General features: G+C 51.0%; 1 protein-coding gene across 3 annotated transcripts in view; it reads left to right on the top strand.

Annotated features, from left to right (window-relative positions):
- The window catches only part of SMOC2 (SPARC related modular calcium binding 2), a 164,039-nt gene that overhangs the window by 112,593 nt on the left and 24,842 nt on the right, over positions 1-26,604 (top strand). For all 3 annotated transcript variants that reach the window (XM_074333859.2, XM_074333858.2, XM_088794949.1), the window contains 2 exons: positions 5,960-6,146; positions 12,335-12,417. In XM_074333859.2, the coding sequence (XP_074189960.1) occupies positions 5,960-6,146; positions 12,335-12,417 (270 nt within the window). The remainder of the gene's footprint in view (positions 1-5,959; positions 6,147-12,334; positions 12,418-26,604) is intronic.

Below are 26,604 nucleotides of genomic sequence, written 5' to 3'. Positions count from 1 at the left end.
TCAGTTTCTACAAAAGAACATCCTAAGATTTTGATGGACGTTGTGTTGAATCCATTGACAGACTTGGGGAGAGTTAGCATTAAATATTACTGCATCTTCTAATCTACTAACATGGTGCCTATCTCTCTCCATTTACATAGATTTCTTTATTTAAAATGTTTTAATTGTTTTTTTAAATTTATCGGGATGCCATTGATGAATAAGATTATATAGGTTTCAGGTATACAATTCTGTAATCCATCATCTGTGTATTGCATGATGTGCTCACCACCCAAAGCCTAGTCCCCCTTTGTCACCATATATTTGACCCCCTTTACATTTTTCTGTCTCCTCCCCAGCCCCCTTACTCTCTGGTAACCACTATACTGTTGTCTGTGTCTATGAGTTTTTGCTTGTTTGTTTGTCTTGTTCATTTGTTGCTTTCTGTTTTATATCCCACATGTGAGTGAAATAATATGGTTCTTGACATTTTCTGTCTGATTTATTTCACTTATGATAATCTCAAGATCCATCCAGGTTGTTGCAAATGACAATATTTCATCTTTTCTTATGGCCAAGTAATATTCCATAGTGTATATACCACATCTTCTTTATCCAACCATCTTTTGAAGGACACCTTGGTTGTTTTCATGTCTTGGCCACCGTAAATAAAGCTGCAATGAACATTGGAGCACACATGTCTTTATGTATAAATGTTTTCAGATTTTTTGGGTAGATCCCCAGGAGAGGGATTGCTGGGTAATATGGTAATTCTATTCGTAATTCTTTGAGGAACCGCCACACTGCCTTCCATAGCGGCTGCACCAGTCTGCATTCCCACCCACAGTGTATGAGGGTTCCTTTTTCTCCACAGCCTCTCCAACATTTGTTTCTATTTGTCTTGTTGATGATAGCCATTCTGACTGGGGTGAGGTGATATCTCATTGTGGGTTTTATTTACATTTCTCTGATGATTAGTGATGTTGAGCATTTTCTCATACATCTGTTGGCCATTTGTATGTCTTCTTGGGAAAAGTGTTCAGGTCCTATGCACGTTTTTTGATTGGATCATTTGTTTTTTTGTTGTTGGGTTGTATGAATTATTTATGTATTTTAGATATTAGCCCCTTATTGGAGGTGTTGTTTGCAAATATCTTCTCCTATTTGGTTGGTTGCCTTTGTTTTATTCATGGTTTCATTTAATTTTTCTTTGCCATGCTTTTTAATTTTCAATGTCTTACATATACTTTTATAAATTTATTTCTAACTCTGTTTTTGATGTTATTGCAAATGAGATTTTAAAAAATTATCTTTCAGTTGATTTTTGTTGTAGAAATAGAAATACAGGTGATTTTTATATATTTATATCTTGAAAATTTGCTATATTCATTCATGAATTATAACAGCTTTTTCTTTGTAGATGTTTTAGAATTTTTTTCACATACATAGTCCTATCATGTGTGATCAAGGACAATTTTGAATTGTTTTCCTTCTAATTTTTAGGCTTTTTAAAACTTTTTTGCATTGTGTAGGCCCCACAGTATAAAGATAAATATAATTGGTGAGCGTCTTCTAATATTAGAGTGAAAGTCATCGTTGTTTTATCATTAAGTATGATGTTAGCTGTAGGTTTTTCTTTTAATATGCTCTTTGGAAGATAGAGGTTATCTTCTGTTTCCACTTTTCTGAGAGTTTTGTCATTTGATTAATGACCTAATTCACCTTAATAAAAATGAACACTTAAATTTTCTTTGCCAGAAAAGTGGTAGTTTTTCTGCAACTGAAAGAATTTTCATTTAGAGTATAATGTTATTACAATGCCTAAAAAGGTCATTGAGTATTATTTCTAGCCTTTTAAACGGTTGCCTCAGTTTTGCCAGGCATTTTATCCTTCCTTTTAAGGACACTTGTGTGTTATGCCGTTTGTCCCTCCTGACCATCGCCTGAGGCCATTAGGTGGGTGTGACACCGTCAGGCATGAGTGCCCCCATTTCCGTGACTTCCCTGGAGCCATGCGCTGGGTCTGACGACTCGGCCTCCACTCTGTTCCTTCACATCCCATGTCATCTTGTCCACGTCGCCCTGTGCTGCCGCCATATTTTCGGAAGGACTGCCAAAGGATTAAATAAAAATGCTGTAACTTTGAACATTACATTTGTTTGATGCCGCTTGATGACTCAACACAGAAAGAAATAAGAAGATGGGAGTGAATAGGAAACAGACTCCATCAGTACAACTTAGAAGTGAGTGGAGGTACGTTTGCTGGCAGGAGCTAGTGGGGTGATGCATGGATGCTGTCAGTTCCTGCGGTTCTTTCCGAAGAACTCAGGAGGTTTTGAGTACAGCTGAACAGCAATGTTGTGCCATTCTTTCAAAATGAGGTACGTCTGGGAAAACAAAATGTTCCAAGAATGGATTGTTATGTGGCTCAAGGACCAGGTTGTCCCTCAGCAAATAACAACAACCAACCAGGCAACCAGCCGACAGCAGACGATGGTCTCCCAGCAACGTGAACAGAAGCGAAGCTGTGGTGGAGAATTGGGGGCCAGGAGGGGAGTCCTTTCAAGGTGAGCACATAAGTGAGAGTGGAACCAAGAAAATCTGAATCCACAAGTGACTGGAACCCGAGACTTGCTGCTGGTGTCAGCGTTCTGTCTATGGCGGTGGCCATGGGGATGGAAAAATAAACGGTTTCAAGTATCCTGCTGTATAAGAATGCTTCCCAGGGTCCACTGAGACGCTTCCAACAGGTACACTGTAGGAAAGTGAACAGTAAAGCCCTAAATATTAATGTGAGGCTATTAAGACATGAGCTAGCCAGAAAAAATGACATATTCAGCATGTGTCTTCTTGAAATACGGCCAGATCTAAAGATCTTTTTTTTTTTTTTTTGGTAGAATGGATGTGATTTGTTATTGCTTCAGATGTCATCAGACTCAGATCAAGTAGCCTACATTTAGTGAGCTCATCATTTAAGAGGTTTTTTTCCCCCTTCAAATTCATAAATGTCTGACAGCCATTTGTTTTCATCTAAATTCTCTGATTACTACTTCTCGGGAGTCCGCTCACCGGGGGAGTGCAGCCGTGGCGGCTGGGTACCTGAGCCGTAAGCAAGACAAGCTCACGGGGCCCGAGACGCACACAGGTAGAGTTAGCTGTGGAAGAAAGCACAGTGCACGCATCATATGACGAGTGGACACGTTTCCATGTGGGCTCAGAGTGCCAGTAGGTCAGTTAGCTGTGGCAGGAGCACAGATACCCATGGCCGTTCTTCTGGAATGGACTCAAACCTAACTGTGAATAATATACCTATTTTAAAAGTTCGGTTTTGACGCCTCTGCCATCCTGACAGCTCCGGCCAGTTCCAGACTTTCCTACTTGCATATCATGCTTCTATCTGGCCCTCAGCTGGGCATGATGTGAGCGTCACACATTCCTTTAAACGGTCTCTCCTTCTGCGCTTTCTTATTTCCACCACCCTCATTCTGGTTGTCTCCGTTTTTAGAGTCACTGAAAATTCCCCCTTTTTCTTGTCCCCTTTTCTGATGCGTTATGAGGTCTCCTTGACATTTTTCTAATACATCCTTGAGACTTGTCTCCTTGGATTTCTTTTTGAAGTCACGTTCCTGTGTGTCTCAGTGATTGAAAGCTTCTGGTATGGTGGGGAAATGTGACTTGTTTATGTGGCTTTGTCCCGATCCATCTCTTTTTGCAGGTGTGATTGATGTCTTTATTGAGTGTGGGGCGTCTGTGCCCCAGAGACCCACGCTGAAGGGGTTTCTTTGCTTTGCTCATGTCACGTGGCCTGAGCGAGCCCTGGTGCAGATCTGGCGGTCGCTCCCCAGGGAGCTGAGCTGATTTAGGAGCGAGAGCACTTTTCCAGTGTTTGATCCTGCTTCTCTCAGCCTCTGTTCCCAGGGGTCATCGTTAGTTTGTCTACAGACGACCTTCTTCCTGCATTACAGCCCCTACTAAGAAAAATATATTGCATTTCTCCAGCACGCTTGAATGCCCACGTGGGGTGGACTTACCACCTTAAATTGCATAAGTGAGCAACGCTCCTCCGTCAGGATGTTTGCACAGACAAACACGGCGTTTCTCCTGACTCAGCCATAACGCCTTCACCATTTTGCAACGTTCTCAGCAAATTCTAGGAGGTCGTTGACTCAGTCAAGCCGACTTTACTGATGAGCCTTCAAATATGATATGCTGTCCTCCAAAGGGACGTTTCAGGGGTTTTCCGGAACGACTGCTATAGATACAGCATGTCCTTGGACGATGCAGGAAACGTGTTTGTGCCAGATAACAGCACCATAAATCCTGTTCACTAATAACATTTCTGAACAGGAGCCAAGGCGGCATTAGAGTGAGTGGTGTGTTTCCCGGGGGGGGGGCCATTGGCGGCCTGGTCTCGGCCCAAGCCAGCCTCTCCCGGACTGAGGACGCTGAGGGATTCTAAGGAGCTGACAACAGGAGCTCAAGACATCTTCCCTGCTTTCTAAACATGAGGCAAAGGGACTTACTGCAACTCGGAGAGAAATCTGATCATTGTCATTTGCACTGCACGCCAGTTTCCAAGTTACAGCGGGAGGGAAGCCTCATTCTTTAAGACAATCGTCAACACAGGAGTAGGTTTCTTTATTATCTCCCCAAGTGCTGAGCAAAATCCTGAGCACACTATAAAGCACCCAACTTACAGGAAACAGTCAATACGAAATTGAACGCGAGGGAGTGGTGATGCCTTAAAACGCCATGGCCGTTGGGTGTGTGTGTTAGACGTGAGCTGTGTGTAGGAATCTCCCCACAGTTGTCTCGCCGCCACCTAGCACGGTGCCTGACGTTATAGAGGACTTAATCCAGTACCTGCAGAGTGCTGGGGTCCGTGGAGCGTTTGTGCTGATGGAAGCACACGCTCAATTCCAATGCTGGACGGCTTTGCTGTTAGAACTTTGTTATTTAAAGTTCTCAAGTTATAGATAAAAAAGATCTGATTCTAAAGCCGCAGGGAGTTTGTGGGAGACCCATGGAGCCCCCCCCAGAAGAGGGAAGCTCAGATGGCTGCTTCCCAGGGCCCTGGGGGCTCCTGCAGCCCCGAGACTCAGGAAGAATGGAACTCCAGTGTCCTCAACCTCCAGGTCTCAGGGCGAGAGCGTCCAAGTGGACACGTGGGTCCAGTGCGTGGTCCCCTGCAGGCAGAGTCGGGACGTCCACGGTCTCCATCACAGGAGCCTGCGCACCCTATAGGAAGGGGATTGCCTGCTGGACCCTCAGGGCCGATGTCTTCCTTCCTCTCTCACTCGTGGAAATGATTTTAGCATCTCCTGTGAGGACTGAATGACCCATGGGATGGGCTCTGAGATCACCCCACACGATGTGTCCCAGAGAGACTGTGGTTTAGCCTGAGCGTTTTTATTTAATCCATGTCAGGAGCTGTGATCAGCCTCTGCGGTCACAGCAGGGAAGTCAATGTGTGAGCATCCTGGGTAGGAACATGGCAGAGGACGTACAAGGTGACATGCACTTCTGTGTTCTTCCAGGACACACACAGAAACAATACGCCCTAAAAACCTGACTGGGGCATGGGGGACACTGTGCAGAGCTAGCACACAGCACAGAGTGAAGAGCAGCTGGTCATTGTCATTGTCAGTGACTGATGCTTGGTCACTTGTGTCGTTCTGTGGCACTTCAACCTGTTGTCCCTGCCACAGACCATACAGCCCTGTGGCCACAGTTTGCCTAAGACTGATAAGCTCAAAAATGGGTGGGTGCAGTGCATTGTCGTCCCCTGTGGTTCAGCGTCATCTTAAATAAAGTTAGTGACAAAATTGAAAGAAGTAGAAAATGATTATTGGTCCAGTACCAACTGCAATAAAAATGTTTGAAAAATGCTGACAAATGGCCTCCGTCTTCCACCCCCTTCCTCCCCTGTGACTGACTGGACACAGGCTGCCTGTTCACGCCTGTCTCTTCCTCTCTCTAGTGTCCTCATGTGACCAGGAGCAGCAGTCGGCCCTGGAGGAGGCCCGGCAGCCCAAGAATGACAATGTGGTGATCCCCGAGTGTGCCCACGGCGGCCTGTACAAGCCCGTCCAGTGCCACCCCTCCACGGGCTACTGCTGGTGTGTCCTGGTGGACACCGGACGCCCCATCCCTGGCACGTCCACCAGGTAACGTCATTCTCAGGGGGCTGCGAGGTGTGGGGTCGGGAACTAGGAAGGGCGGAGGCCCCTGGTTTCCACTGCGCCCCCACTTCCTGGTGCAGGGTGCCTGCAGAAACTGTGGTTCTGGCCGTCAGAGACGAGAGGAGACCATCCAGAAACGTGCCGGCAGTGTTTGCCTTTGGCAGGCTGTCCGGGCCATGCCGGCACTTACACTGTGTCGAGTGTCAACCGCAGGTCCCTTTGTCCCTGGTGTTGGGAGAGGGAGCCAAGCATTTCACCGCAGCAGGGCCAGACTGCCCCGGATGGATTTCTATGGTATAAACACATGGAAACCCTGAAATTACCGCTTATAAAAGAGCATGTGCTGACGGCAAGGACAGCAGGTGGTCCGGGGTCTGGGATACCAAAGGCCTCCTCCTGTTCTGTGTGGCTCAGCAGAGCGGCGGCTGGGACACACGTGCTGGTGGGTGTGGAAACGGTGGGAGCGTGAGGGAAGGTGACTGGCTCTCTTGGTTAGATGACCTGAGCTCTGGTTTTTCAGATTTGTACAAAAGTAGTTTACAAATATATCAAAATATCTCTCCAATGTTATCAAATTAATCCATCAGCTTCACCTCTGGAGCCGAGCCAGGAGCATTCTAACCGTCCCAAGTCATTTCCCCCAAGGGGTCGTGTGACTATTCCGCCTCAAGAGGAGGAAACGCAGGAATGCAGACCCAGGAGCTGAAGCACAGTGACTGGCTCGTAAACGTTTCCTCAGGACAAAGTCACCCAGCCCTCGTCTGGCTCTCAGTAAAACCAGTGTCCTCGGGCAGTGTGCCCTGGAAGCCGGAAGAGCAGGACAGTGGGAAAGCTGGTCCTGGGTGGCCAGCACGTCACCCATCCCAGCCACACAGTCTACACTCACCACGTGGCCAGCACAGGGGGCCGTTGGCCCAGGACGGGCTCAGCATCTGTGGGGGCTGTTACAGTCGCACGTGTGGTGCAGGCAGGAAGAGAACGGGACCCCTTTCACGGTTTTGGTGTGAGGTTGTTTCTGGTTCCTGTGCACAGGTGTAAAGGGAAGAGTCGGGAAAGTGTTTCTGCATATTCATGACAGGCTTGTTCATTTAAGTGGGGCCTTGGTTCCCCAGCGGCGTTGAGCCACAGCCCTGCGAGTCCCTGAGCTGCCCCTCCAGAAGGGGGAGTGTCCCTGGCAGACGTTTTCTTAGCACCGGCCAAGCAAAACCCCTGAGCTGTCAAAACCAGAGCCTGACACTGGCTCTGAAAGGATGTGATCAGCATTACAATGTCATCCCTACAGAACCTATAAACGGTTTTACACTCGGATCCGACAGGAAACGTACTCACCGCTCTTCCCTCGTACCATCCCCACCGCTCTGCCCAGAGTACCGGGCATCCTGCCAGGGAGGAGAGTTCTCAGCATCCCTGTTTTGCCGACAGGAGAGAGTACGTCCCTCTCCTTTGAGTTTCAAGAAACAGCATTAAATTAAACCCAGAGGAAGAGACCCCTTAGACTCCTGCTGCATTTGTGTCTCATTTGTTCGTTCATTCATTCACACATGCTTATCACAAAGGCTGCCTGTCAGCAATGTCCACACACTGCCCCCGGGACAGAGGAAAGAGCAGCAAAGAGCAAACACAGCCCCGTCTCTCGGCGCGTCAGACAGGGAGCACGCGTACCTGGGGCTACACTTCACGGCAGCAAGTGGGTCCTCACACTCAGGCCACCTCAGCATTTACCAACTCACACAGCTCTAAGGACACGGGAAGTGCGGGTTATTTCAGCAGTTCAAGGGCATAATTGTAACAAGCTGTCTGTGTTCTCACCATCCGTTTCTGGCTTGCTCTGGGGTTCCTGCCTGCTTTGGTTTCTAGAAGCATCCTGTGCAGCGTGACAGCCCTTACGTGCCTCTTTGCCACAGCAGGGCAAGTGCTCCCACCGCCCTTTGACCTTCCCTGCACTTCCTCTTGCTCTGATTGGCCAGAATGTCACCCTGTGACATGTCCTTTGCTGGTGGAGGAAGGGCCACGGGGGCCCCCACTCAGCACCCAGGTCTGCGATGGGGCCCCCTCTCGGCCCCTGTGACCATACAGAGCATGTTCTCTGGGTGACACAGTTTGCATCGTTCAGCATAGAAGCGACATGATCTCTGAATAATTCTGAAGACCTTTCGCTGTCTCATGCACGCGGTTGTTTGCTTTTACGCAATAAGCCTTTGGATGCCCTCAGTGTTTCTGCTGCTGTTGTAGGCGCTGGGGCCAGGATAGAACACACAGAAGTCTGTGCCTCCACAGAGGTGGTGCTCGGTGGGAGGAAACAGACAACAAGCAGAACACAAGGGGACAAAACACAGAAGCAAGTGGGCTGGCTGAGGACGCCCGTCCTTAGACGCTCTGCAGGAAGAGAAGCAATGGGCGCGGAGCATTGGGGGGCTGCACCTGCAGCAGAGCGGCGGGGGGACTCCCTGGGCAGGTCCTGCAGAAGTTGGGGAGCACACAGACCGTGTCTGTGGAAGGGCGGTCCAGCATGGGGAGCGGCTGCCGGCACAGAGCTGGAACCTCGTTCAGCTTTGAGCAGTCAGGAAGCTTTTGGTTTCCAGTGGTGACAAGCCGTCCTGACAGGATTAAACAGTGAGGTGACAGGTTCGCTCGGGTCAGACGTCCAGAGGTGGAGGCAGTTGCGCTTTGGTTGAAACTGACTTGGTGCTGTCGCTGGAGACAGTCTCCCGATCGTCCCTCTGGTTCCTCCCTGTGTCGCCTTCATCCTCGGACGTCTGTCCCCAAGATCACACGGTGGCTGCCGAGATCCGGGCGTCTCACCCATACGTCATGGTGCTCGGAGGACACAGGGCCCGTCCTGCTCTTTCTCAGGAGCCAAAAATCCCTCCTAAAAGTCCCTGCAGCAGATTTAATTCACGGATTGTCAGCCAGAAGTGGGTCACATGACCATGGCTAAAGCCCTCGCTGGCATGGAAAACGGCTCTGGCTTACGCGGATCTTCAGGGAGGCGTGGATGTTGGGAAAACTGTCAGATCGAGGCGAAGTCTGGCTTCCCAGCTTCGCTTTCCACGTTCTCCCCTGACTGGGCTGCAGGAAAGTCCTCTGCGTTGCTGGTGCATAAATGCCATTTTCTTATGATTTTCTGAAATGAGTGGTTCCAGGGAGAGACTTTATACTTTTGATTTGTATTTGGGTGGACGCTTAAAGGTTTTGTTTTCCTTGCTCATCGTCTCTACTTCTGTTTCCTGATGGGGAAGACGAATTTGAAAAGCGAACAACAGTCGGAAGCCTCGACATCAAACGCATGGTCGTGATAAGCTAGTTCTCTTTTCCTCGTATCTCCGAGCAAGACGATTAGGAAGCGCAAGTATCGTTACAGACTTGTGCCAACAACAGTCCCCCACACGGTTCTGCCTGAGCGAGGCGCAGCAGCTCCCTCCAACACAGCGTCCCCGTTGGGATGGTCATCCAGGTAGAAAGATGGGGTGGATGGGCCACCGGGGCGCCTCCTGCGGGTCCTGCCTTTTGTGTCACATTTGACATCTGGCCTTGGTTGGCAGAGCCCCTGCAGGCCAGAGCCAGACCCCTGTGCGAGCCCACACCATGCGTGGGGACGGGCAGGCTTCCGGCTGGCCACCGAGCGTGGTGGGGGCCCTGGGACCAGTGTGGCTCGGGCCGGTGGCCAGCTTCTACGTGAGCGCCCGGAGCGGAGAGCTTTCTGCTGTCCTGCTGGCTGTGACAGGCTGTCCATTGGCCACCAGACTGCGGCTGTTCTTACCTGAGCCACAGCCCTGCACCCGACTGCAGAGCCTGTTCCCCCAGGTGGCTGCCCGTGGCCACGCGATCGTGTCACCACCTTTCTCCTGGCAGAGAGCCTGCTATCTGATGGGCAGCCAGACAGTCAGAGGTGCTCATTTTTTTCTTATACAAAGAAAAGTTAAAATAAACACTATTGAAAAGAATGGCAGTGGATATCAACACTGGATCTGAATTTTTTATTTGAGACTCAAAGGTACTGTCTCTATTTCCTGACTGCCACGTCTGCCGGTTCTGGGCCTGTCACAGAATTCTTCAGGAGGAGCCGCATACCATCATTTAAACATATATATTTTTATCAGCATCAGTGCTAAGATTCCAGCCTAAATTTGGAACAAAGCCAGAACGACCATCCCATGTGGCCTGCGTCCAGGCTGCTTCAAAGTTAAAAGACTCAGAACCAGGGGTTTATGGGAGCTGTGCCCTCTCCTCACCCACAGGAAGGACACGGACACGAGCATGGACTCCCGAGTGTTTGGAGGCCCCACACACTTCATGCTAGGAGCTCACCATCTGACACCACGCGGGGCCAGCTCTCTGACATGCCCAGAAGCTAGGTCCCCCGAGGATGGCTGGGGCCCCTGGTTTCCATGGGGAATCCCAACGCGAGGCTCCCCCCGATGCGTTAGGACCTGGGACGGTTGTCTGTGGTTTTACAGCACAGCTTTTGTGGGCTCTGGCTGTGCAGGTCAGTTCCCACATATCCCAACCCCATAGACACTGACCTGCAGCCCAAAACCGGGATTTTTCAGCTGTGACACTGCCCAAGTCCTCCAGATGTCGCATGCGTGAGTGCAGTACGAGCTGGCTGTCCCTCAGCTAGCTGGTTTCCTGTCCTGTCACTGCTGCCGATTCTGTGGCCCTTGTGGCCCTGTCGCAGCCCCCAGGAGGGGAGAGGCCCTGGGTGGGTAACAGGCCCTTTGCCCCGCGTTCACATCTCTGCCATCTGTACTGAACCGCACTGCATTGCAAAAGAATATGAGTCAATGGCTTTTGGTTAAAACGTGGTCACTTAACTGTTTGCTGGAGTGCGTCCGGGACACTCTCATTTCAAAAAGACGCGTTAAGTTGGTGCGAGTGTTAGGTTTTCTGGTATCGCAGAGGGCACGCAGGTGTGAGGGGACAGCGGGAGCCCGAGGTTACCCGCTCTGTGTCCTGGCCAGACCCCCCCCCCCCCCGCTCGCGCTGGCCCCGCTCTCTGACACCAGTGGAAGGACACTAATCGTGCCCCTTTGGAGAGAAATGCCATTTCTTTTGTTTTCCAAGGTGGGAACAAGAAACGATGGACAATAAGGGTCTGACATGGTCCCTAGGAAGCATATACGCTCTCACACCTCTTTCTTAAAGAGACAAACATGACAACAGGGCAGGAAGAGAGGATGAAAAGCAGCAGACTTTGTTCACTTCCTGCAAATCCGTCGGCCTCTGGGTCCAGAACATTCTGCCTGCACCCGCCCCCCACGACAGTTCAGATTTGTCATTCACATTTCAAGAGTTTTCCCGACCTCGCTGACCCTGCCCGGTTCTGCAGGAGGCAGGCTCTCCAACCCGCATGCAGACGTCCCCATCACACTGAGCCACTCTCTGCCTGGTATGGGTCTCCCCGCCCCTCACCTGGTTCCCCTGGAACATAAGCAGCTGCGTGTGCTGTGCACAGAGCACCCAGGTGAGCTGCAGGCTGTCCCCCCGCCAGGGAGAGGTGCCTGCTTCCCAGTAGTTCTGTCACTGCTGAAGTCCCTGCCGTCATCGGCTGCCACCTGCCTGTTGGGATGTCAGGACCCCACCTGCAGAGCTTTCTGTGGTTTCCTGTTGAATCTGCGTGGGGCCAGAATGTAGTGTTTCCTTTCCCTGTTTTTTTTTTTTGTTTGTTTGTTTGTTTTACACTGAGGCACACTTGTAGCTTCATGAACTGGATTGAGAATTAGTCTGAGTAATGTACAGATCCAAAATCCTGAGGTTCGTTCAGAGACTCTGTGTTCTCTCCCGGGAGGAGTAACTGGGTGGCCAGACCCACTGCCCTCACGGCACGCGGGACAGGTGGTTTCCTACCCTTCCTCCCCCACCCCGTCTCGTGACTGTATCAGATCGGGTGACAGACGAGGCGTCCTGTCCCGCAGTCACTGCAGAGACGGGTGGCCTCACGCCTGGATGGAGAGACAGCGCCTGACGCAGTCTGCATCTTCCTACTCACTGGAGCGAAGCACCTTACGGCAGTGCGAGGTCACTAAGGTGACAAAGGGCCATCGTCATGGTGCTGTGATATGAGGACGAGGCCACGTGTGTGCCCCCACTGCTGGATGGCTGTGCGAGAAATTCAGGAAAACACCATTTCTAAGTCTTGACCCAGCTCTTCTCTTTCCTTCCTCGACTCGTAGGTATGAGCAGCCGAAATGTGACAACACGGCCCGGGCACACCCCACCAAAGCGAGGGACCTGTACAAGGGCCGCCAGCTCCAAGGTGAGTCGGGCGAGGGGGTGTGGGAAGGCGCCCAGCACCGCTTGGGCTTTCTTGCAGACTTGGGGTAACAAAGAATTTCTGCAGTTCTGTTGCCCACTGGTGGGGAGGGCAGGGGGCTCAAAGCGCACAACCAGACGCGGCTCCTGGCCGCTCCCCCGGGGCCTGAGTCCAGGGGCTGCCAGCAGCCCCCAGGCCGCGCCCGCTGACGCATCACAGGTTGGTTTCACCTGTGGCCCGGCCAGTTGGAAGGGCCATGTCTGAGACCTACCGTTTCAGAGAGGACAGCGATATCATCTAGTCAGAATATCCTACGGCTTAACTTCTGCACCAAAGGGTCCTTGATTTGTTTCACCGAAAAGAAAGCAGGAATTCAACTGTCATTTTCTGACTTTCCTTTTGAAGTGACAGGCGTGTTCAAGAAGCTAAGGTTTAGGTTTCAATAAAACACGAGTTCAGTCTTTGTATCAAGCGAGTTTAATTGCAAAGATCTATTTGAAATTAAACAGAGGCAGTGAGTTTAACCTCATAATTATTAAAAATCCATTCACAAAGAATGTTTATGGATGTTCTCGTTCTCAAAAAGCCCGTAAGTGTTTGTGATGCACCCAACGTGATTATTTCATCGGTTAAGCCTCTCAGAGACCCGACATCCTTCCAGGAATCGATGTGACATGAAAAGTAGCTGTGTAAGGTGGGCACAGGGCACAGGGCACAGACATAGCACGCGGGCCAGTGGCGCTCAGCCGCTCAGGCGTCCTGTGAGAGCAGGAGCTTGAAGGCAGGCGTCGCGTGGAGAACTTGGTGGCCTCAGTCAGATGCTTCAAAGCTTGTTACTGATTTGTTGCATTTGGATCTCCTTTTTTCTTTAAATATCTCCAGATTGTGTAACTTTAGCCAAAGCCTCGGAGCCCATGAGAGTCATTCTGCAATGTCCTGAGTGCACGTTTGATCTGGGTTTTGTACAAAGTCTGGATAAATTCCTGTTTAGAAAACTGCTGTAGTTCTGTATGATTTGAACTGTTATTGATAAAGAGGCTTTAAATTCTGAAACGTAAGATGTTTTTCTGCTTAGAAGCAAGAGCAGAGACGATCAGCATATCCGTGGGGACGTGGTGTGACAGGCCACTGTCCCGTCAGCCCAGAGACGGTCGGGGACGCAGCACTGCCTGTGTCCTTTGTGGAGGCGCCCTGGGTGGGGGCTCTTTTCGTCGTGGAATCCAGTACACTGAGCACGAGACGGGGGTTGTTGGCTCAGTGACAGGCGTGGTCATTCATCTTGTGCGACTCGGACCATAGGCATTGAGAAACACGAAGTGACGTCCTTGATGTCTTGTTTGAGTGTCAGATGTGCCCTCAGACAACATCCCACCATCTCAGGTCTTGGCGTGATTTGGGGCAGTGTTGGGAGGCGGGCACGTCGCGCCCCGAAGTCCAGAGGACAGCCCCGCCGTCACCACAAGCCCCTGTGTCCTCAGGCACCAGGCGTCTCATGCAGACTGTGAAGGAGCAGCCAGTTGTGCAGCGTGGTGTGTGGGCGTGTGCAGCTCGGGGCCACGTCGTCACTGGGCGTTTGGGAGAGAATTATCCTCATTAGGGAAAAACAAGTAGGTCCTAAAATGACTCCAGGATGGGGCTGTCCTGGGTGGAGAGGAGACACCTGTTCCCGAAATAAAACAGCACAGCTGGGCCAACACGTTTCCTGCTGGAAAGGTGCTGCTTTCATTTGAGGTAGCTTTTCTCCATTTCAGCCAACAAGGGCCTTCATGTTCCGTGTCACACACAGCTGGTAATGTCACACACAACTCGCTTTTTAGGGGGGCATTGCCTGCAGGTATTTAGCGGCCTCCTGTTTAGGGCAGTTAGCAGCCTTCCCGCTTACACCAGTGACGGTAAATGGCCATGTCATCTTTGGAGGCCGGCACTTTACCACACGAAGAGGAGGTCAGACCCAGCGGACAGGCCCCTTACTGAGCCCTGGGTCAGTGTTTTGGCTCCTGTAGCTTCTTTTTTCTGTAAGTTCCCTTGCAGGACTGTCAGGTCATCTCGAGAGAAACCAAAACCCAGTGTGGTGGAGATTTTAAACAACATTAAACCACAGCCTCCTCCCTCTACAAATTGTTGCCCTGGCGTCTCGTAATTGCATCTCTTGGTCTAGGGGGCATTTTGAAGGACTGTGTCTGCAGGGTGTCCCCTCAGATGCCCCGTCCCTGCTTCGTCTTGTCCCTGCTGAAGAAGAACTAGGGTGAGGGGTGCCTCTCCACTCCAGCCCTGCTCACACCCCCCTCGTGCACCCCCAGGACCGGGCTTCCCGGGGACGCTCCTGGCCGTTGGCTGCACGCCCACCTCATACGCACCTCCTGACAGGTGGGGCTGAGCCTTGCAGGGCCCCCACAGGTAGGACAAATGGGCACCCAGGACACACTCCATGCACGGGGAAGAGGTTGTAGTTAAGGACACTGGGCCGTGTGTCCTGCCTTCCTCTGCACCACCTGATGACTCTGGACCGACTGGTGACGGTTGACGGACACTGAGCCACCCAGGGGTCAGGCTGATTTTAGGGGCACATAGCATGAGCTAAGTAAACAGGCGTTGTCACGTGGGGGAGGGTACCCTGACCCACAGGTAGAGTTCCTCGTTCCTGTCAGGCCTCAGAGTTCTTCTTGCCAAGTGACAAGAAGAAGTGACCGTGAATATCCTCCCTCTTTCTTGGTGGTGCTGCAGGTGGCATTGTCACCCACAGACTTAGAGACCAGCCAGAAGATCTGCTCCTGTGTCAGAGGAGAGGAAGGGGTGGGGTTGGCAGAAGCTCCTGCTGGGCTCACACAGTGCCACCACCGTGCCACCACCGCCTTGGACCCACGTCACCCACCAGGCAGAGGGTCGGCTCTGAGTGATGCTGGCGTGAAAGGCTGCAAGGGAGACTTTCTTACAAGTGACGTCTAACGCAGTTATTTTATGCTTCCGTCTAACGTGTACAGATCACACGGTTTGTGTCTTCTGTGCTTACGTACAAGTTTCGGCTGATTCTTACCCTCAGGCGCAGTTTTAACTGGATTAACAAGCCGTCCTCCACACTCTGCTGCAACAGATGCTCAGGGGTTGCTTGTTTTCATGATTAGTTATTAATTATGGTGCTATGCAGTCAAATAATACTTGTAGGCATTTCATATAAAGGAACGGAGATTGGCGGCTAGGGATGCAGAGTGCTGAGCGCCAAGGCGCCACCAGGAGAAGCCTTTGTCCCGTCCCCGTCCTTTCACTCCTCCATCATCCTGGGGAAAGCTGGTGTCTTCCCGCGGGGCTCCTGGCACTAAAACAACATGGGGACAGTGAGCCAGTGAGCGAAGCAGCTTCGGTTTTCTGGTAAACCCGTCCCCCAAACCAGAACTGGCACCTCTCCCCCTCCTCAGTGCTGCAGAGCAGCACTCATTTTGGTCAGAGTCCTCTCCGCAGCGTCTCTGGCAGCCGTCACCCTTGTCCCTGGACGTCAATGAGAGCGCGTCAAGCCGCAACACGGCCTTTTCCAGGCCCCCGTGTGAGAATCCCTGTGCTTAGGCCCCAGTGACTGCAGGTGGAGCAAATCCTGATTCATTCAGAAATCCTAAGAGCGTGCCCTGAATTTTTCTAGTAATATTTCAGCACTATTCTAAAGTTTTTTCAGAGCTATTGATGATTTTCTTTTTTAAACTTTTACTTATTTAAGTGTGTTTTTCCAGGACCCATCAGCTCCAAGTCAAGTAATTGTTTCAATCTAGTTGTGGAGGGCGCAGCTCACAGTGGCCCATGCGGGGATCAAACTGGCAACCTTGTTGTTAAGAGCACCTCGCTCTGACCCACTGAGCTAACCGGCCGCCCCTAATGACGATTTTCTGAGGCAGCATAAAGATCCTCCCTTTGCCATCAGCATAGCTTACGCTGTTTTCCAAAAGGTAGCTTGTGCCTGAGCCCCACATGTGTGCCGAGCATCGCAGAACACTTACGGACGCTCCTCCGATGTGGCCTCAGCCTCCTGTGCTCTTTCAAAGACAATATGAGATGTCGGCGTCTCACCCGTCAGTGTCACCTGTGTCGAATCCAGTACTGGCTCATAGCCAAGGATCTGCTAAATTGTAGCTGAGCCGGGAGGACGTCTTAGGTTCAGGCAGCAGCCCCGTCCCCTGTGCCTGTGGCGAACTGGGGCCGGCATGCTCGGTGCCCCTGTGGGCGTTCAGCCCCTGGGAGAGGCTCCCTGGCACCTGCCTCCCGTAAGGCCCGGCCGGGACGTGCACATGTGACAAAAGATGCGCCATGTGTCAGAGAAGACGTTCACCACCGTGGGTCATTGCTGACATTCACACAACGGAAGGACGTTGCTCGTTACCTCAGGGTCACGGTCTGGGTTTGGGTGTCTGGCTGTGGAGGTGACCATTCTGAACACCTCTGCTTGGGGGAGAGGGCTGACCTACAGTAGCTTATGTTTTGACCAGTGAGTTGGTGATTGAATATGAAATTAAATGTGTAGACAGTAAGATTGCTAAACGTTAGAAGAAAATCGCGTTTTATAGGAAGCGCAACGAAGAAGTGACCATCAAATCCAATTTTATTGAGAGAACGATGCAGGAATAAAAACCCACACAGGCAGTTTCCATCCTACCGTTCTCAGAAGCCCAGGGTCCCAGGAGGGAGCTCAGGCCTCTGCAGCAGATGCTCTGTGGTCCCCAGGGGACACCCTGACACGCTGGGTCCAGGTCTCACATGAGTTCCAGGGAACCACTCATAGGACCTGGAAAAAGCCTGAACAGACACGAAGGAACATGTCTTAAATGAATCTTTTATTTAGTATTTACTGTTTCTTACAAAATAAAAAAAGGTGGCAGAATGCTAAGATGTTGCAGAAAGTACACAAAAGACAAGAACTAAAAGTAATGATTGCACTACACTTGGCAGAGGTCTCAGTGACGTCTTAATTAGAATATTTATTTCCGTTGATTCTCTTCTTCACGTTTAAGAGAATGACAAGAAATTGGATAAAGCTTGGGGGAAAACTGTGGAAATTGCTCATTCACGATAAAATAAGAACAAGTAATGACAAGTTAAAGTAGCAAAGGTTTTTTTTGTTTGTTTTTTCTTAACATGCAGAGAAAAGGAAAATGAAGGTCAACGGGAAATTTTAAGTTACTTACAAGAAGGTGCTGGGCAGTTGTCCTGTTAGCACTTTGACGGGTGAATGACACAAAAGCGTGTCAAGGGCACCTCTTGCCCCGTTTGGCTGGATGTAATGGGAAGCTTTCTTATACATTAGGATTCACCTCAAAGGGGAGCTCAGAGATCTGCATTCATGAAAATCTTCAGTACCGGGTGAAAATGTAGTTTTTTAAAAAGAGGCAGGAGAGTAGACATGTTATTTCTTTAGCGTCCTTTTGAATGAACGTTGCGACGCTAATGAAGAAGCAGCAGGCTCCCCTGGGCCTGCACCCCCCCCCCCCAGTACAGGGACAGTCCTGTCCCCTGGCAGTGCGCTCGGGGTGACCCGCTGCACTCAGCTTCCTCCACTCGAGCTCCCAAAGAGACTCGAAGGATTTCTGGTCCACTGTCCACACCGGCAGCAGCAACGCGGGGGGAGACACAAACGGCCATGGCCCCGCTACCAGGTGACGTCCCAGCCACATGCCACTGCGGAGGCCCGTGGGGACCCCACAGCTTCCCTGTAACCCCCAGCAGCCTCACCTAATGGACTAGCTGCTCCAAGGGGAGCTGTGTGCGTCTCCATCTGTGAGTGACCCAGTGAGGCCGTTTCCCTGTCCCACAAGGCCAAGTGTCCACTGGACATGCCCTCTGGGGTGGACAGGTGAAAGGGGCAGCAGAGATGAAGGACCCTGAGCCCTGTGCACAGGGGATGCACCCACTCACTCCTCACCTGAGAAGACGGACCGGCCCCACTCCTGGAGGGTCTGGTGTGGGTGTTAATGGAAGTAAGTCTTGGCAGCCGGCCCCATGGGGGCGGCGGGGAGGTGCCCGGGCCCTGCACTCAGACGGCAGCACCTGCCTTGGCGGTCTGCTTTCACCCTCACCCGCTGCTCCATCATTTTTGAGTTGGCGGCCCAGGTTTTTGATTTTGCGCGGAGCCCCACAAGTCAGCTGCTGGTAGTTGGCGGTAACACACCTGTGGCAATTTGTCTGGCTTGCGATCGTGAAAACCGACCCCCAGAGGGCAGGCAGGGTGGGGGTGGTGTCCGTGGATGCGGGACCAGCAATGGAGAGGCCTCACCAAGAGGGTGAGAAATGGTGTGGAAACCACAGGAGCGTTTAGGGGCGTCAGCTGGACAGTCTCCGGGCTTAAGAAGTGCTGACTTCCACTCTGGTAAATTAGGGCCCTTCCCAGCGGTCCCTCAGGAGTCCTGTGGGAGGAGGTGACAGCGGGAGGAAAATGCGCGGCAGCCACAGAGACGGACACCGGAACCTAGGGGGAGTGAGGTAACATTACATTGACAAACGGTCAAAATAGGACAGCGTTTTAAAAAGCTGTTAGTTTGTAAAATTCACAGTTCGATTTCTTGTTTCCCGACATAAGAATACAGTAAATACCTTAATCTCAAAATATCCAGGCGTTTGCTGAAACAGCAGAGAACCAGGTGGTGGGTAAACAGAACGCCTGACGTGAAACAATTTGCACAGAAAATCTTAGTGAGGGGGTGTCACAGCGAACGTGGAGCCCGGCACAGCACCCAGCGTGATTCCAGACGCCATTGACCTCACGGGCCTGCTGCTTCTAGAACACAGCAGGGAAAATGCCGGTGTGTCAGCACGGCGGTTGGTCAGTTTGGCCAAAAGTTATGAGTATACAGAAGAGAGCTGGAATAGACTTTAATCTATATTAATCATAAAAAAGTGTCTGCCAGACAAATTAATAGTAAGCAATATTTCAGAGACAGTTTAAATAACTGAAGAGGACAAACTGTTCTCAAACACCATTAAACGTTACATTTCTTGTTGAACAATTGTTATTCTATGACACATAATTCCCATCTCTTTATTAAAGGAGTTTGTTGAAAATACTGTCTGAAAAACTTCCAAGTAACACACACACTTGGAAATGACAAATGTGCCTCTAATTGGACTCCAGCTCACTTTTATTAAGTCGGGCTCCCTTCATAGTTAATCTGGATTTATTGAGACTCGACCATAACCAAACTGAAGTCCTACAACAGACCATTTCAGTCGTTTACTTCAGTACATGACGGAGGCACAGCGTCCCAGAGCGACATGTCTGAGGGGCCCTGAGTTTCACGGTCAGTCCCACCAGGAGCCAGTTCCCTGAGCATAAGCTGTCCACACACAACGGGGCACCCACCTGCCATGGTTGGAACCTTCTCAGGTCACATCAGAGCTGCAGCTTTAACGTTTCATTTTCTACATCTTTATTCCTTCCATTATAACGACCGACCGACCGACCGACCGACCGTGGGAGTTGCGCCCACTGTGTTTCCTAAACGTGCTCTGACAGTCGCTGCTATGGGTCTTGCCCCTCAGACAGGCTGCCGCTCGAGAGGTCGGTGATGACAGCCGTCTGCTGTCAGACCCCCAGGCTGTCAGGCTCGCAGCCTCTAGTGAAATGCTGTCTGCGCTTCTGCTCTTCGCTCTGCTCTCTCCTCTCCACCCGATGGAGCTGCTCAGACCCCAGCAGCTGCCTTCGCTGTTGTCCCTCCCAGTCTCCATGAATCCCTTTGGTTGTCCTAGCGTAGCCTCCGCGTTCTCCTGCCTTTGACCCGGCACCGGTCAGCATGCCAGCACTGCCCTGCGCTTCTCCATCTTAGCTTCCTTTACAAGGAAGAATCCCCTTCATTTTAACTTGGCAGTAGGTGTGTATCACGTGCCCATTGTGCAGGTGGCCCAAGCCGGATGCCTTGGGGGGCAGAGCTTTGTGGGACCCCAGCTCCTATATTGGGGGGCAATGATTGCAGTTTTAGAACCCCAGGACCCATGCTGCTGAATACGAAAGCAACATTATAAGCCATTAGAAAACTCAGGGAAATGGAGACCGGTGCGCAAGAATACTTTCCCTCTAGGTCTGAACATGGCGTGGCATCATCCTTAAACGCTTTTTCCCAGGTTATGTGCCAATGTCAGGGCTGTTTCCCGTGGCCCAGATAGCGCTGAGTTAGGACTCTGTGGGCATCGGTTAGTAGCCGACACTGAGCAGTGCTGCGGAGGGAGAGTGAAAAGTCACTTCTCCAGCAGAAATTCCAAGGGAATGAGACAGGTGAAATCTACTTATCCCATGCAGGAGGCAGGACTAATAAAATGGCACAGCTGATTGTAGAAATGGAGTTTATATTCTTCATTCTTTAAGACGTTAAATGGACAAAGTGAGACCTCAACACATAAGCTGTGTGTCAGGCCACTTGGACACACCCTGATGACCAAGGATGGTAGGAAACTTTGCAAAACCTGGTTTATAATGGATAACAGGAGGCCATGGAAACTTCTAGAATGATATCCCTGGCAGAACAATTTCAGTTTTTTTCTTAGCTCTCATTCGACTTGTCAAATCAAGAACAGTTTTTCAGAAGAATCAGTGGTTTTCCCCTATGACAGAAGGGGCCGCGTCAACTGTTCTTAGGTTGTTAATGCTGTTTCAGAAATTCCTGAGGTATATTGGTCGAGTCGTTTCCAGCAGAGCAGTTTCAGAGTTTTGAGCTCTCATCCCACGTATCCATCTCTCCTCTGTGCTTTTACTCACTAGATTAAGGAACTTGTTTCACATGTACAATGCCCTGCTTTCCAGGGGGACTCAGAGGCAGGTCTCTGTGTTCCAAGTCAGACATCTCAGAATCGGAGCGACTGATGTCGAATGGCATTGTCATCAGATAGCCAGCCCTTCAATTCACGAAGTATTAGATTTCTGATTGTTTTCATCTCCTGAGAAATATGCATTGTCTGCCACGGAGCAGCGCTTTCTGGAGCACCTTGTGATGGGCTCCAAAACGTGTGGCTGAGTCAGTGTTTTAGTTAACCCTTCAGATTGTTAAATAATAACCCACCTGTTACCTGTACAGGGCAAAAGTGTCTATTCAAGTGCAACAGGGTAGGAGTTTTGTCTGTCTTTTCTCTGACAGACAAATCTCTTTTAAGCAGTGGAAGGAACCAAATGGGTAACAGAAAGACACCTGTGCAGACCCCGTGCCCTGTAACCCCCGCCATTTTCCAGTCCTCATGTGTCATTTGTTGACGTCGCTCTTTGCTGTTAGTGAACCAGTTCTTGCACGTCCTATTTTCCCAGCACGCACCAGCCCTAGAGCTCACTCCTGCATGACGTTGGGGGCCCCCTGACACCCGACTCAGTGGACGTGAAGAAGGCCACTGTGTCCGGGAGCTGGCTAGGTGTCAGGCCGCAGCTGCTGCGCAGCCCCTGGCTCCCCGCCATTCATTCAAAGCCCTTCCATGGAGTGATGCTGTTTCTCATGCCAGCACCTCCACAGACAGCATCCTTCACAAAGGCTTAGCGGAGACACAGTGTGTCACAGCCAGTTAGGTCCCGTTTGTGCCCCGGTGTGTGTTGTCCACAGCAGGGAAAGGCGAGGACGGGACAGGCATTCACTCCGAGTCTCTTGGCAACACCCCTGCACCTGAGGACAAGACCCGCTGCAGAGAGCAGGTGCGCCCGGTCCAGGTGTGACACGGGGCTGCCTGCGTCAGCCTCGGCCATCGTGGGCAGAACCATCTTGTTCGGAAGCCTCTGTATAGGGACGGCTTTCACTTTCATGACTCATTTGTCTGCACAGTCACTTAGCTCTATTTTCAGTAAACAAATATGGATGGAATGGCCTTTTCAATTGGCTGTGGCTCCACCGTCCACCGCATAGCCGTGCTTTCAGTGGACGATGCCTATGAGGTCTGTGTGCTGCTCTAACCCGAGGAACCCAGGCTCGAGGTCCGGAAGGGATTTGCACTGTGTCCTGTAGGAATTCTGTCTGAAAAGTGGGTAAGGAGGATTTGGTTAAAATTCGCTGACTGGGCTGTGGCTGGTGGGTCAGAGGTGCCCAAGACAAGTGGCAGTGGATGTCCTTGTGCATGTCACCAAGCCACTGGCTGGTGTCACTCTAGAAGCTTGGCACATATTAACTCATCCAATCTTCACAGCAACCCCATGAGCACTGTCGTGAGATCTGTGTTTTAGAGACGAGTACGTTGATATTAAATAGCCCCAGTCATGTAATTTGATGTCACCACTGGATAACGTAGCTGGTGTTGCACGCGCCCTACATCACGTGGGAGCCAGTCAGACTTGCATATGAACACACAGCTATGAACGTGAATCCTTCCAGAACAGTGCTTCATAGCGCGGCACTCGTTACAAAGTGGGCTGTCTTCTGTGATTTATTGTTAAAGGAACCAGACACATGTTGTCATGAAGTGTTGTCGGTGTCGTGGAATGCACTCACACTCACACTCACACTCACACTCACACTCACACTCACACGCCCCACCACCCAAGTTAACGCGTATGACTTAATCCCTCTCTGCCTCTCCACGGTCCTTCAGGTCTGTGAGGGCGCCCCCACTTTTCTTCCCAGGGGTGCCTGCCTAAGATTGGTTCCTAGATGTAGTGATACACGCGGGGCTTCCTGGCCACAGAAGAACGCCCAGGGTTCCGGTTGAGGAATCTGAGAGTGTCGATGACATGCACAAGGCCACACAGCCGGTCTGGGGACGAGGACTGACAGTCAGCCTCACCTCACCCCACTGTTCTTAGCCTTTCAGTATCTTTTCCTCTCAGCATTTGGTTTTGGCGGTTTTAGATTTTCACACTCTTTCTTCTTCACTTCTTAAAAATAAGTAGCAGAGGCTCAGACATCCAGGAAGCAGTTACTAGCCATCCGCTTGCTGGTGGGTTCTGTGCCCAACTCCTGGAAGGTCACGTTCTCTTTTGGACTCTGGGACGGTGTACACATGGTGAAGGCAGGCCTGAGAGCCGAGTCCCCCTGTCCACTGGGCCCTGCGGCAAAGGATAGCCCGTACTCAGCGCACACCGAGCCCCCCTGCCCATTCCACTCCATCAGGACGGCTGCGTTTGGCCTGGAGGAAACAAGAGCTTGGGGCTTTCTCAGCGCTGAGGGCAGTGAGGTCTGTGTGGACACTGACGGCCTGCACCCTCCTCGGACACTGGTGGGAAGACAGAGCTGGCCTCCGTGTTCTGCGGTTGTTCTTAGGGCAGGCGCTGCCCTCTGAAAAAACAGGAAGTCAACAACCTGGGACTTGGGCAATGGGAGAGATCCTTCAAACGGCCCTGCAGGTGAGAGCACATGCTCGGCAGGGGCAAGTCCTGTCGCACTGGACGGGCGAGCTGCTCACACCGGTTAGAGGGACAGGTCTGAATGCAGCGGACATGGTTCTCCTCAGGTGCTGGTCCAGGGAAGGAGCTCACGGCTTGTGTAGAGTCACCATCTCAGCCCCACGTGTGCCGAGGCGGCACTGCGGCTTGGGGCGTGTAACCGGGGCCAGGATAACGTGAGTTCCTGCGCTTGCCTCTGCATTTCTTCCTGTGTAGAAGTAATCGGCCATGTGTGCAGGGTTTCTGCAGGCAGAGCTCAGATTACCTGAGGTCGCCCAGAGAAGTCTGGGGTCCAGCTGCATTTTTATATCCGTCCTATTAAAGGCTCAGAGTAGACAAAGTTAATAGGAACATTTGCCCATAGCATCTCCACAAACATGCCTGTGGCCACACAGATTGCATCTGTGTGGACAATAACATTCTACTGCCATCTTCAGCATTTGGGGCCACTAATTATCACCCCAAAAGAGAGCTATATGTCAATCATTCCAAAACTAAAACTTACCGTTTACTGGTGTGCACTTAGCAATCTTACATCGCAACGTAACTCGTTCTGTTCCCGTGGCATAAACCTCTTTATCTTGGTGGGTTGACCAGGACGTTGTCTCCACTGGGACTGGAGACATGTGACACACCTGCTTAAAATTCTGTTAGGCTGGAGACAAGGGTGCGGAGACTGAGCACCTCAGTTTCCCATTTCTCTGTGCTCGAGTGGACCGCAGGTCTCTCCCCGAGAAGACCCTTGGCCGCCACGTCTGTGAGAAAGGGACATTCTTCTACCCAGTGTGTGCTACTGTTACACCTGCGAACTGACGGATCCTCAGGGCAGGCACATCCTCACCAAGCCAACTTCAGAGAAGAGAGGCACCCAGACCCCAGTGTCAGGGGGTCCTCGGTATTTATCAAAATCTGAGAAAAACAGAAAATTTGCATGAAAGACATGATCTTCCTGCATGTTAACTCTGAGCTGACAGCAGGTAAATACACAGACCAGCCATTCCTCCTGTACTAAGACTGATTTTCGTGAGTCTGGGGCACGGTGGGCTTTGGACGCAGGCTCCATGTAAGGACAGCCCTCGGAAGGTTGTGTGTTTGTTGGGGTTGGTGTCTTGTCAGCCTCAGGTCCTGGCTGATGCGTTAGAGCCACATGGAGGCTTCTCTCTTGTCTGAGTGTCAGGACGTGTGCTTTACCTCCGCGTTGTTCAATTCACGTTGTGCTTTTGCTTTTGATCCCTTTCCTTCTGTTGGCTGCAGAAGTAGAAACGTGGCCCCAGCTTCACCACGTGGGCATTTTACACACCACCCTCTTTCTGCCCGTCCTCTTCACCTGTATCCTTTCTCTATGTTGTTTTTCTTCTTATTTATTTTAAATTTCATTTTATTGTGACACAGTGTGTGTACTTGAGCAAACAGCTTCACACCTCCCTGGAGTTGAGAGAGCAAATCCCACACACAATACTTAAAATCACAAAACGCCTTTCATCTGCACTGTCCCTGAAAGAGCTGCAACCATTATCTGCTGGCTTTACGCATTTTAAGAGCGAAGGTGTGAAGAGCACAGGCTGAGATTACAGTGCAGTCACAGGAAAGTTCGTTTCCGCCCAGAGGTAGTTGGTTGTGTTACAATTTGTGGGCAGAATATTGAGAAGGAAAATGTGTGTTTTTAGTGGCCAAACAACTGAAAGGCATAGAACCCAGTGATGTGATCACACCCACACGAGGAATTCAATTTTATTTCTCCCACTGAGTTGGTTGGTGGCTTGGTCCTGCCTTGCTTGGTGACAGCCCCCAGCTCTGTACAGCCTGTGGTTCTAGTCTGAGGGCCGCACTGTGTGTGGAGACCATTGTCATTCGTCAGCCCTGAGGGTGTGTGTCACTGGCCACGAGGTGACCATGCCCGGGGCCTGTTGAGGCTGCGTCACCATTATATTGAGGAGAGGAAGACCTTACAAAAGTTCTTGGAAACAAAACAATAAAATCCAGTTACCCTCTGGGGAGAAACGTTCACCATTGTGTGGCTGCCTCCCAAATACAAATATTGGATGGTAGAAAAGATTTCTGCCTTAAATTAATGTAACCTGAAAAAATATAAACAAACCCTGAAGCATTGAGTGAAAGCATTTCATTCCAAAATGAAACTGGATTTCTGTTTCTCCATGTCAGTAACACTTTGTGACAGTCTGTTTAAAAGAGTCTGCGGGGCAGACCAATGGAAAATCTGTAGGAGATAATAAACACAGTTTCAATATTAATAAGTTGAGTGTGTGATTTAGAGAACGCGTCTGAGTCTGAAAATGTGAAACTAGCAGTGTGTGTCCAATATAAATCACACTTGCACTTGTACGGGATTCCTTTCCATGAATCCTCCCTTCTTCACTCTTGTTTGTTTATCCAGTTGGGCTTCCAGAGGCTTCACTGACAGATGTCTGGGCTACAAGGAGAGTACTGAGTGGGTTGCTCTCGTGGCTCTTCGTAGGGGAGCTCCTGTTGGAGAATGAGTTTATCCGAGCGTTTGCTTCAGAGAGGCCGTTCTGGGTGGAGGGCATGGTTTCCTGACCTTGGGCGCAGAGGCGTGTGTGGTGGGTAGGAAGCAGGGCCATCAGCGAGGGCCCAGGGTGAAGGTCAGCGAGGGCCCAGGGTGAAGGTCAGCGAGGGGCCAGGGTGAAGGTCAGCGAGGGCCCAGGGTGAAGGTCAGCGAGGGGCCAGGGTGAAGGTCAGCGAGGGCCCAGGGTGAAGGTCAGCGAGGGCCAGGGTGAATGTCAGCAAGGGTCCAGGGTGAAGGTCAGCGAGGGCCAGGGTGAATGTCAGCAAGGGTCTAGGGTGAAGGTCAGCAAGGGCCCAGGGTGAAGGTCAGCAAGGGCCCAGGGTGAAGGTCA

Source organism: Rhinolophus sinicus, chromosome 2, assembly GCF_057876585.1.
Source record: "Rhinolophus sinicus isolate RSI-liver-muscle chromosome 2, RSI-T2T, whole genome shotgun sequence".
In the NCBI taxonomy this organism is placed as follows: domain Eukaryota; kingdom Metazoa; phylum Chordata; class Mammalia; order Chiroptera; family Rhinolophidae; genus Rhinolophus; species Rhinolophus sinicus.
Note: the sequence above shows the minus strand (reverse complement) of the source record. Positions and strands in the feature narration are given on the sequence as shown.